The 11,658-nt window shown below is 36.6% G+C and overlaps 1 protein-coding gene across 1 annotated transcript in view; it reads right to left on the bottom strand.

The window, feature by feature from the left end:
• The window catches only part of LOC107675510 (astrotactin-2-like), a 541,421-nt gene that overhangs the window by 261,900 nt on the left and 267,863 nt on the right, over positions 1–11,658 (bottom strand). Inside the window, exon 7 of the mRNA XM_016469894.1 lies at positions 9,118–9,285. Coding sequence (XP_016325380.1) covers positions 9,118–9,285 — 168 coding nt within the window. The remainder of the gene's footprint in view (positions 1–9,117; positions 9,286–11,658) is intronic.

Below are 11,658 nucleotides of genomic sequence, written 5' to 3'. Positions count from 1 at the left end.
AGAATCCCGATGTTCACCTTCTCTGGTTTAAGAAGCGGTCTTTTACTTTACTTTAGCGTGAAAACCATCCATTGTTTACTCAATATTCGTGTACTCAGAGCTGGCGCCAGCGAAGTACTGATGAGGGGGCGGCTGAGGTAACGAAAGGGGGCGATGACATAGCACAAAGTAAAACAAAAAACAAAACAAAACAAACAACAATAAAAAATATGTGGCCCATTCACATATTTGTCAGACCGTAACCAAACCTGTCGACTACTATTAGAATACTGGGTTCAAACAGAGAGTGTTTTGGTCGCGAGACAGGTCAGTGGAAGTTTTTTTTTTTTTAAACAGCAAGGTCTAGACGAGACTTGTTTTGTTGAAACTCATCAGTTTTGTTGAGTGCGCGCGCGTTCGCTGACTGAATTCCGGACTCTTGCGAATTCTCTCATATATAAACAACAAAGCGCAGATGTACGTACACTCAATGTTAGTGATAATGTCACTTTCTATATATAATTTATTCGCTGTTTGAATAACCGTGGACAGGAAACGTTACATACTTTGCAATTTAATAAAAAGGTTAGAAATTGATATCACAATAAATACAAATTCAGTCCCATTAAACATTTTTTTAGCCTACATGACACCCATGTCTTGTTCTTGTCTAAAAAGACGGGTTTATGATGGTTAATACATTTGGCTGCTTTTAGCCTTACCCTGGAGTTGGTTCACTCTCCGCCTATGCATATAGCCTATACAGCGCTCTGGGTAAATACAACCACATCCCCACCCCCCGCTCCCCCCACTGGTACGGTCCAACCGGGAGCGCAAAACAGAGAAGTGGAAAATCAGAATAATGAGTCATTTTTTATGTTAGTTCAAAAATCAGATTCGGGCGCAACAACCCAAACTCGTAAAATTGAAAATTAAAATGAGAGACAATTATCCGTTTGTAAATTGCTCCAAAGAAATTGAAAATGAAAGTTTGAAGCCAACTTTTCATTTGTTAATTTTGATGGTGCGAATTGAACAAAGAACTGCAAAGGGTTACACGGACCCTGTGAGATTCTGGACCTCAATGTATGCAATTTGTAGCTAATTGTTTAACCAATATATATATATATAATCACACTGCTTTGTGGGACAAACAGTTGTAAATTAACAGTGTTTTGTTTTGTTTTAAAGTCGCCATTACTGTGATTATTGTTCCCTTTGGCTGAGAACTTAGAGCTGATTAGTCTGCAGTTATTATGCTTTTAGCTAGTATATTAATATTTCTGAACAGCACACAGAAACTGTTGCATTTAACTACTACCTACCTACTACCTACATACTGTATATCACAACCCCTGCTCTCTTAATGGCTATTAAAATAATATACACATTACTTATACCTTATTTAACATAATACTGCAATATGTACTGTAGATTCAGAGATATGAAAATATTTACTTTTTTATAGTTATGCTTTGAGAGAAGATGTATTGCAGTATGGCTAATAGTGACTTAATCATTATGCATTATATTTATGTTATTTTTTTTCTGAAGTCTTCTGACAAAAGAACAAAAATATCTAGTCTGTGTTGATTTCACAGGAACAGTCATCTGAACACAGTACAACACAGTATGTAACTGTAAGAAATTGCTATTTAATTTTGTACAGCATTTTTTAGTGTATTTATCACTTAGGCCTGCTTTTTCTTCTTCTTCTTCTTCTTCTTCTTCTACTGTCTGTTCTTATAGTGTGGTGTATCTGCTGTCTTCATGCACACAAAGTTAGAGTGAAATGCAAAAAAGAATCCCATTGTACAGTAAATGAACATATTGCAATAAAATACTCAGCTATCTGTACATGGTACATTGAGAAACTACAACAGAAGTTGAAGCAATGAACCAGTGACGGTTCCATCTGTCAACTCACCTCTCCTGTCTCTTTATTCTGCTTCTGTTCTGATTAGACAAGATTTCTGCAAGCGTGGAGTCTAGTGTAAATGGCTGAGTGAGCAGATGCAATAGAGATTCTAGGACTCAACTAGTACAAGATGAAGAGAGTAACGCATCAGCTCTTGACTGAGCATTCAGCTGATGCTAAGCTCAAAATTGCTCTCTTTATGGAACCGAAGAGATTAGATCTCTCTCTCATTAACATAACAATATCTCTAGAGCTCCAATGTCATCCTCAACGCTTAAATATGGGGAAAAAATCACCTGGAAACAGGCAAATTACTGATTCCACACCATCACTCCACAAATGCTGAATACACTTTTGATTGCTCTCCGAACCACTGACTCTAGCAGCCTTCATAAGGAGCCTCTTCCGCCTCCTTGTTGAGAAAATGTAATTTAAGTCTTATAAATACTCTGCTTGATCCAATAAGTAAAACACAGATGGCCATGTGTTCAGTGATTTAAATTAAATGTTAAATAAATAAATATTTATAAAAATTGTATATATTACATATGACAATTCTATTGTAATTTGTTGTGTTGTGAAGGAAAATCAACCTTTGCCTGCATTGATTTCAGTGTGAAAATCTGTATAAAGTATTTTATTGCAAGAACTTGTCATTAAATCCTGGTCATTTTCAGTGGTGCATGGATAAATAATTAACTATGAATTTCATACAGTGAGGACCACAAGTCTTACATTTAAACCTCAAAATAAATAGAAATATAGACTTACATCTAGAAATATAATATTTTACTGAAACAAGGAAAGATTTTGACCAACTTCATAACAGCATTATTTAATAAGATTTAATGTGCATCATCTGAAAATCCAAATGTCCAGTGATAGACTGAACAGCTCACATAAACAAGAGTAGGCCAAAGAGTGACTGAATGACAATCCATGCATATGCAATACTGTTTTTTGGACATAATATACACTATAATATACAGCTCTATTTGTTAACAAATTGTGTGAATATACAGTATCAGTATGCTGGCCCCTAGCTGAAGAAGAAACGGAAGAAACACAACAAAAAACTTCCAGAAACCACAACAATAGACATAGGGTGCTTCTCAAAATTAAAATTCATGCTTCCTCATTTCCTCGCTCCGTCCTCCAGCCCGTCACCTGGAAACCGATCAAACTCAGCCATCTTGAAGGGCATCTCAGTTCTCTAATTGCTCCACAAGAAGGCGAGGAACAAGAAATGAGGAAGCTTCCTAAGGAGTCATGAGTGAGGATACACTGGTTTATCCTGCTCTCATCTGGACTATTGAAACTGTCTACTGGCCATCCTCCCAGCGTATGCAATCAAAGCTCTGCAGCTCGCCCAGAACACTGATAGCCTGACTTAAATTTAACCTCCTCGAGTCCTCCCGCAGTCACACCACTGCTCAGTTCTCTATTCCTGCTGGGATTGATTCAAAATTCGACGGCAGACCTTGTCACACCGTCACCTCTCTGAGGATGAGCACTTCGCCATTCATCTGAGAAGCACTGCAGCCTGCAGAACACTTACTGCTAAAACACTGCGCAAGAGATTTAACCAACTTTAACAAAGACTGGTAACAAATGATCTAACAGGTCAAAGGTTTGGAAGAATTTGAATATACTGTAAAATGTAATTTATTGCTCTGATTTTTTAAGCATCATTACTCCAGTCTTCAGTGTCACATGATCCTTTAGAAATCATTTTAATATGCTGATTGGCTGCTGAATAAACATTTCTGATTATTATTAATAATATTTTTAGCTGAAACTGTGATAGATAGATGATAGACAGACAGACAGATAGATAGATAGATAGATAGATAGATAGATAGATAGATAGATAGATAGATAGATAGATAGATAATGAATCAAAGATGCATTAAGAGCTTCAAAACTGAAAAAAAAAATATTGCACTTGTATTGTTACAGAAGATTTATACTTCAAATAAATGTTGTTCTTTGAACTTTCTGTTCATCAAAGAATACTTAAAACAAGTATCATGATTTCCACAGAAATACTAAGCAGTGAAAACTGCTTTCAACATTGATAAGTATCACTCCCGAGAACTATTTACAGTACTCACCATAAATGAGTACATATCTTGTAACATTTGACAAATTCAGAAATTACTCTTGGAATACAAATTAGGGTTCTTTAGAGATATAATGTTCTAGCAAGTCTGGTTGATCAGGTACCAAAGAAGCATGTTCAGGAAAATAAAACCACCTTATCAAAGTGATAAAATGTTGTGTTGCAAAAATGAGTACACCCTCCTGAAAATTACAAAATAAAACTACTTTTTTTTTTCTTTATAGTGAAAAACAAAGGCAATTTTTTAAGCAACAGGTGATCATGTTTAACCAAAACAGTAAAAGAGGAGTAATTTTTTGACAATTAAAATTATTACACAGCCCATTAAATCCTTCTCACCCCTTGTCCAAATACCGACACTTGCGGTCTTGGCCACTTGAGAGCGCGTGCGCACGACAGGAAGTAAGTGTGCAAGTCTGTCCCATGTCTTCAAAATGCCAAAGTGCAGTGCCCTTAAGGGATATTAAATCCACACTATCTCGAATACCGCTCCAGAGCGCTATTCAAGGCTAAGTGTATCCCATCATGCATCATGTTCTGGAAATAAATCGTGAGACTTTTTGCCGAGATCTCGCGAGAGGTCACGGAAACCTTTCCAATGTAAGTTAAATATTAATATAATAATTAGATATTACAAATAATTTGGTAGAAAAACAGTGTTTTTACTTTTATTGGTGCAAAGATGAGTTGTGGTGATATTTATTTTGTATAACATTTGCAACTGCTTTTTATCATTTAATTAGAAGCATCACAAATTTAAATAATGTCATGTTATAGGGACTACTGAACAGACATTTAGAAGTTGATTTTAAAATGCAAAGTATTTCAAATTAAAATTAAAATAAAGCTGTGTAAACACTTGCATTTTTACAACACAATAAGTGTGTCCCATCAGGTAATGAAAAGTTCGACACACACTTGTGGTCTTCACACCCACTTGAAGACTTTGGCCAAATACAGGAAATACGTCATTTAAGTAATCAAGTGGTCAAGTGCAAAGACTGCAAGTGTGGGTATTTGGACAAAGCCTCAGACTACAATAGAACCACTTGGCAGAGAATCAGCAAGAGATTTATTTATTTGCACAAAAGAGGACAGTTGTACAAGAGGAAAGCCAAATCATGGTTTTAAGGGTGAAAATACAGCAAGAAATAAAAAAAACAATGGACTTGAAATAATCAGGCCTTCATGTTAAGCTTTAATTTCATGATAAGTGATTTTTTTGCTAGGAAAAAATCAGGAAAATGCCAAATACGTGTTTTATAGTCAACAAAAGCATAGAGAAGTGGCATGCAAAGTTGTTGTCCACAACTGAACTACCTACTGTAGACAAAGCACAATAAACTCAATCAAACATGTTTAATGAGTACAGTGAGACAGAGTGCTTTGTTCCCACAGTGAAGTTCTGTGGTAATAAAGCTATTATATAGGGAATTATGAGTGCTGAAGGCATGAGGGAGTTAGGCTTTATCTATACTTATGATTCCATCTACCTACATTTATGTGAATTTTTTGGGATATTGCATGAAAAAATATGTTTGATGGAAACACCAAGATGCACACAGATTAGTTTTTTTTTTTTTTTTAAATCCAGTAAACTAAACTATGATGGAAACACAATTGCCAAACAAATTCCTCAAAAAAGTCATGTGACTTTCTCAACAGATGGAAAAGTTCTCAACAGAAGTCTATCACCAAAATGATTTGGTATAATCGCCTCCCAGTCTCACACGATTGCGTTCCCAAAATATAAGGCATCCGAATGCAAGATAACATGGCGTAATTTGTTACTGCATTTCCTCCGTGTCGCTCTGGGGTGCAAATAATTTATTATGGGGGGGTGAAGAGCCACAGGCTTTCCTGGTTACAGCAACTTTCATTTTTATTATTGATACTTTGCACCAGTTGCCCAAGAAGTGACAATGTGTTTTATTCTCCTGAACATATGGGATGGAAACAGTGTTCAAATTTTTTATGCCATATTATAATTCTGCACATAAGTTAAATATGCAACTTTGGCTGGAAACATAGTTAATTGTTTCATGAATATACACACCAGTATATGATATAATGCAAGAGCCTCAAACAGAAGAAGTTGGGTGGGGGGTTGGCAGTTTTGTCTGCTGTTATTTACCCACCAATGTTAAAATCAAACCTACACCCCTGGTACAATCAGTGATAAGAAGGGTCAGAGAAGTATAGTTAAAATTATGGAGGACATATTAATTACTAGAATTTCACAGGTTTGATGAATTTAATCAAGTTCACTCAGTTCAAGTTCACTTTGTTGAGTTCACTCATTTGTCCAACCCTTCGTTTAAATAAAATTGGATAATTTATTATTTTATGGATATTAATGACACATTTTCTGTGTTCTGTGTTTTTATTAAGCATATGTTTAATAAATGTAAAAATTTACATGAACTGTACTAGTGATCATTAAGAAAAATACATAAATAAAAACAGAAAAAGGTATGGAAGAATAACAGGAAAAAAATGCCATAAAATGTCATGAAATAAAATGTCATAACATATCATAAAATGTCATAAAACATCATAAAATGTAATAAATAAAATAAAATAAAATACAGTGTCTTGCTAAAGTATTGATACCCCTTTATTTTATTCCACATTTAGTTATGTTGCTGCCCTTATATAAACTGCTTTAAATTATTTTATTTATTTATTTTTACATCAGTTTATTCTCTGTACACCATAATGACAAAGCAAAACATAAATAAATAAATCTCACAATATAAATTAAGAAAAAAATAAAAAAGTCTCACTATTAACTTTATTAGCATGCATTTTATTAACATGCTGTTTATTAGTACTTATAAACACAAAACCATACCCCATATACACTTAACTGTCTTGCTAATTATTAATAAGCAGCAAATTAGTTTATTGAGTTTATTGAGGCAAAAAAATAAAAAAAAATAGTTAATAGTTAGTTAATAGAGAGAATTGGCCCAGGTGTGACCCAATAAATAAAAATAAACTTTTGTCCTTTGTTTGTGACTATCTGCATCTTTTGATAACAGTATTCCAATTTCACCTAGGTAATAACATTATGCATCTTTTCCTTTCTGTCTTTCAAATGCTCACCTAACACATTACCCTCCACACACACCGTCACTTTGCATATATGCAACACTTTTTCAGATTGCCGTTCCTCTTGGTTTCCGTATTCACCTTCACATTTATGAATCTAATCTTCAGTTTTTATTGAGGTGGCTTCATGCATCACCACTGACTATGCATTAGTGATCTCATGCGACATTATGTGCTAAAAGCAGAAGGGATGTAATCCAATACAGCTTCATGCTCATATGCAGAAACATTTTCCTCTTCTTTAAGGCCAGTTAAAAGAGAATAACAAGAGGTAGATAATGCATCTAAATGCCAGGTCACACAACACTGGCTTCCAGTTTGGAGCTTTCATGGAGCAGCTCTATTATTCACTGTGTTTAAAAATAAATGCAGACCTATATGATGAAGTGGAACTACATTCAAAGACATTTATAAGGCCAAACACTGAAATAAGTATTCCGGGTTAAACAACACAGACATCATCTGCTCCATGCTGCTTATTACCACAGAAAATTAATTTCAGTAATTGAGCAATTGATTTTCAGCGTATGTAAACAAATGGGAAACATGTTTACAGTAAATAACACAATGGGAGAGCGGTATGCATACACACGTAATACATGCTGTTTTCAACTGCAATTTTGTTAAAAAGAACTCTGTCACTGTGATATCCCTTGTGGAAAAGAAGTGTGCTTAAATGCATCGAAAGTGTACTTGTGTATTTCAAAACTTAAAAACAAACAAACAAAAAAACTTAAGAATAAATCTTAAGAATAACTCTTTTAAAGCATGTTGTTTATTCATCCATCGTTATGTCACAATCAAATGTCTGTACTTTCACCCTGAGCATCAGACTAAAGAGCAACTTGTGTTTCTGGGTCCTGACCGTATTGCAAAAGAGCTACAAAGACAGATTCTAGACAATAACTGTAAATGTCAAGCATGATGCTCATAAGCCCCGGGTCTGAGACATCACAGCTGGCTTGTGTTATTCCCCTGATCCCCAGGCATCGGCATGCTTATTTCACTGACGCCCTGCAAACCGACACAATCTGACTAAGACCTTGAGCCACAGATTACAACAGAAGGTCACGAGCAAATAAATGTGTTTCCTCGTAAGTGTAACGCCCCTGTGGACTGTTTTTTGTGGTTTCTTCCCTTTGTCTTGGTTTAGCCCGTCTAATCATTAGTTAATCACCGTCATTGTGTTCACCTGTCTGCCTCTAATTATTCACCCCTTATTAGTTCCTGTCTGTCTGAACATTGGTGTCGGTTATTGTTAATGTTACCCCGAGTGTGTGTCTCACCTACCTGAACCTGCCTTGTTGTGTCTACAATAAATGTCATTATTGGAATCCTTGTCGTCCTCGTCGTCCTGCCTGCCTCCACACACCCGTTTCCGTGACAGAATAACCGACCTAAACAACAACATGGAGATCGCTGCTCGTTTCCTCACCATATCCCGCCGGGATCTCCCCATCTACGAGTACGCCGGGGAGTTCTGCAAGCTCGCAGCGGTGACGGCGTTAGAGGACGCCGTCCTTAATCAGCTGTTCTGGCTCGGGGCCAACTACCATCGCCCCGTGGACCTCCCAGACACCACTGGACTAAGTTGGAGGGAAGGTGTCTTCCGGTGTCTGGGGAGTGTCTGGTCCTGAGCCAGAACCAGTCCGCCGCCGTCCGCGGCTCACTCAAGCCCGAAGGACGTTAATGTGGCAAGCCCGAAGGACGTCAATGTGGCAAGCCCGAAGGACGTCAATGTGGCAAGCCCGAAGGACGTCAATGTGGCAAGCCCGAAGGACGTCAATGTGGCAAGCCCGAAGGACGAAAAATGTAAAAAAAAAAAAAAGGTTTCTGTGAGGGGTAGGTTTAGTTTAGTGGGTAGAAAAATATTGTTCGGTCAGTATAACAACGATACAAGTCTACTGCAAGTCCCCACAAAGACAGCCGTACAAATGTGTGTGTGTGTGTGTTTGTGTGTGTGTGTGTGTGCTTGTTCACTCACCAGTGTCCTGGTCACAGAGCTGTTCGCAGGGGTCAGTCGTTCTCTGGCCGCAGTAGTCTCTCACCCACTGGGTGGAGGTGTTGGTCTGGTAGTACAGAGTCAGTTTAGCTGGATTTAACCAGTTGGAGACATCCAGATAACTGCCCATGCTAACCACAAAACTGCTTCCTATACAAAAAAAAAGGACAGGATTGAAAATACACATTTATCTTATGACCTTCAAGAAGAGCACACCAAATTCTACGATTATTCTTTTGTGTCCTTTTGTACACTGAAGAAAAAATACTGTAGAATTTACAGTGAAATAATTTTAATTCATAAATTGCTAGTAATTTTTTTACCAATAAAAAACTGCAGTTAACCCATTGAATTTAATAAATAAATAAATAAATGTTACTTGCAAAAAAAAACAAAAAAACATTATGCTCAACCAAGCAGTGCTATTGCAATAAATATAATGTAGTTTTTTTTTTTTAATACCATATATATAATTCATATGGATGCACTCAAAATTTACCATGCATTATACTTCTATGTAAAACCTGATTGCATTTTACGTCCTTTAAAAAAACCCTCATAGACAGGAAGGCTATAGCATAAGCTACATATACAGCTAAAAGCAGTGGACCATGTCTGAAATGAGTTTGACTAATGGCTGGGGGTTTCAGAGAAACAGTCTGTGTTTTCAGAAAAACATTTATGATGACCTTCTGAATACCCCCTAAGAAACAATCAGCTGCTGAATGTCAGCGAACAGTTTAATTAGAAACCTGATGCTGGCGACTGTGACCTCTTCAAATCTTAGACTAATGTAAGAGCTTTAAGTTGATACTAATTATACAACCATTACAGGAGCTATATGCAAAGTGTGGGCTAATATGAGTGATACAATTTTTTAGTTTGTCTGCATCTTTCTAAAAAAAACAAAACAAACAAAAAAAAAACACAACAGATGGAGCCCATGACCCTCAGCAAACCTACCAGAGTATTTATGACAAATCACCTAGAAATCATGCTATCAAATTAAGATATTTTCGGGTCCTGGAATGCATGTGTGTGTCTCTGTGTGTGTGTGTGTGTGTGTGTGTGTGTGTGTGTGTGTGTGTGTGTGTGTTACCTACTTCACCATATTTTGGGAGACAAATTTGTACTCAGAAGTGTTAAACCTGACAAAATCTCCCAAAACCACCTCAGTTGTAAAATGTGAATAAAAATCACATATTTTGTTTGTTTGTTGTTGTTGTTGTTGTTGTTGTTGTGTGTGTGTGTGTGTGTGTGTGTGGCTATAGAGGACCACATGTCCTCTCTAATATGGTGGAATTTAATGACAATGATTTGTGAGGAAATATTATGTGTCCCCACTAATTAAAAGGCTCATAAATCAGCCAAATCACACTTGTGTTTACATCTAATGATGTGCAGGTTTCTGTGAGAGTTGGCAGAGGGGTTAGGGTATGACAGAAAACCTCATTAAACCAACAGAAGAAAGGAAGTCTTAAGATTTGTGTGTGTGTGTGTGTGTGTGTGTTACTTCAGTCTTTAAAAAAATTAATCACTCAGTTCTGTAAAACAATAACCTTCATAATGCGGTTACAGCAACCAGATAAAAGGAACAAATGATAATAACATGTGGCACATATACAGCAGGTGGAATCTGCAATTTAGGTCATCCCAATACAAGCAGCTGCAGTTTCCCTCATTGCATTTTTTTTTTTTCTCACCACAACACTCAGATGTAGATTATTTCAGATTTATTCTAAACATATCATAGCCAGATCATCTCACAGCTTTTGTACTGTATGTGTGTGTGTTTTGGCCATGTTTGTTCTCTGATGGTTAAAGCAGCCGACAGCGACTCTGACAGATGGTCCAGCATCTCTGGACTGCAGCATCAGCATCACATGGCTTTAATTAAAAAGGTTTCTATGCTCTTCAGTAGCCGACTGTCTTCTGACCTTTGCTCGCTCTCACCCTCATCACTGTGCACAATCGCTGTGAGATCGTACAGATCTCTAGCTTTCTTCTTTTTAAGAGATTTGGAATTTCAGAATTATATCTTATCATTAATTCATTTGAATAATTTGAAGCAGATATGATGAACTCATATGGCCATGGCTGAATTTTCAGTCAGTCTCTCTCTCTGACACACTGACAAACTGTCCAAGCTAAATCAGATTAACTCAAAGCATACAGTTAAAAAAAAAAACTTGTCAAAATCCATTAATAGCCTGTTTTTTTCCCCCCTGTTTCTCCCTATGTTTCTCTTAGACAGCAGTGAGATTATATGAAGATCAAACAGAACTTTCTTTAGAAGAACTCTATTTATTTATTTTTGTGCACAAAAATTGTTCTGGCAAGATATGCTTTTAAAATATTGGCTGGGAAAAAATACTATATTTTGCCACCATTTTAACCCATAATGCAAATCGTCTCGGTTACGTATGGTAACCCTCGTTCCCTGAAGGAGGGAACGGAGACGTCACGTCGGATGACTGACGAATTGGGATCTCGCTTAGAGAGACCAATCTACTTCGAGTGTAA

Source organism: Sinocyclocheilus anshuiensis, unplaced genomic scaffold (genome assembly GCF_001515605.1).
Source record: "Sinocyclocheilus anshuiensis isolate Anshui unplaced genomic scaffold, SAMN03320099.WGS_v1.1 scaffold1604, whole genome shotgun sequence".
NCBI classification, from domain to species: domain Eukaryota; kingdom Metazoa; phylum Chordata; class Actinopteri; order Cypriniformes; family Cyprinidae; genus Sinocyclocheilus; species Sinocyclocheilus anshuiensis.
Note: the sequence above shows the minus strand (reverse complement) of the source record. Positions and strands in the feature narration are given on the sequence as shown.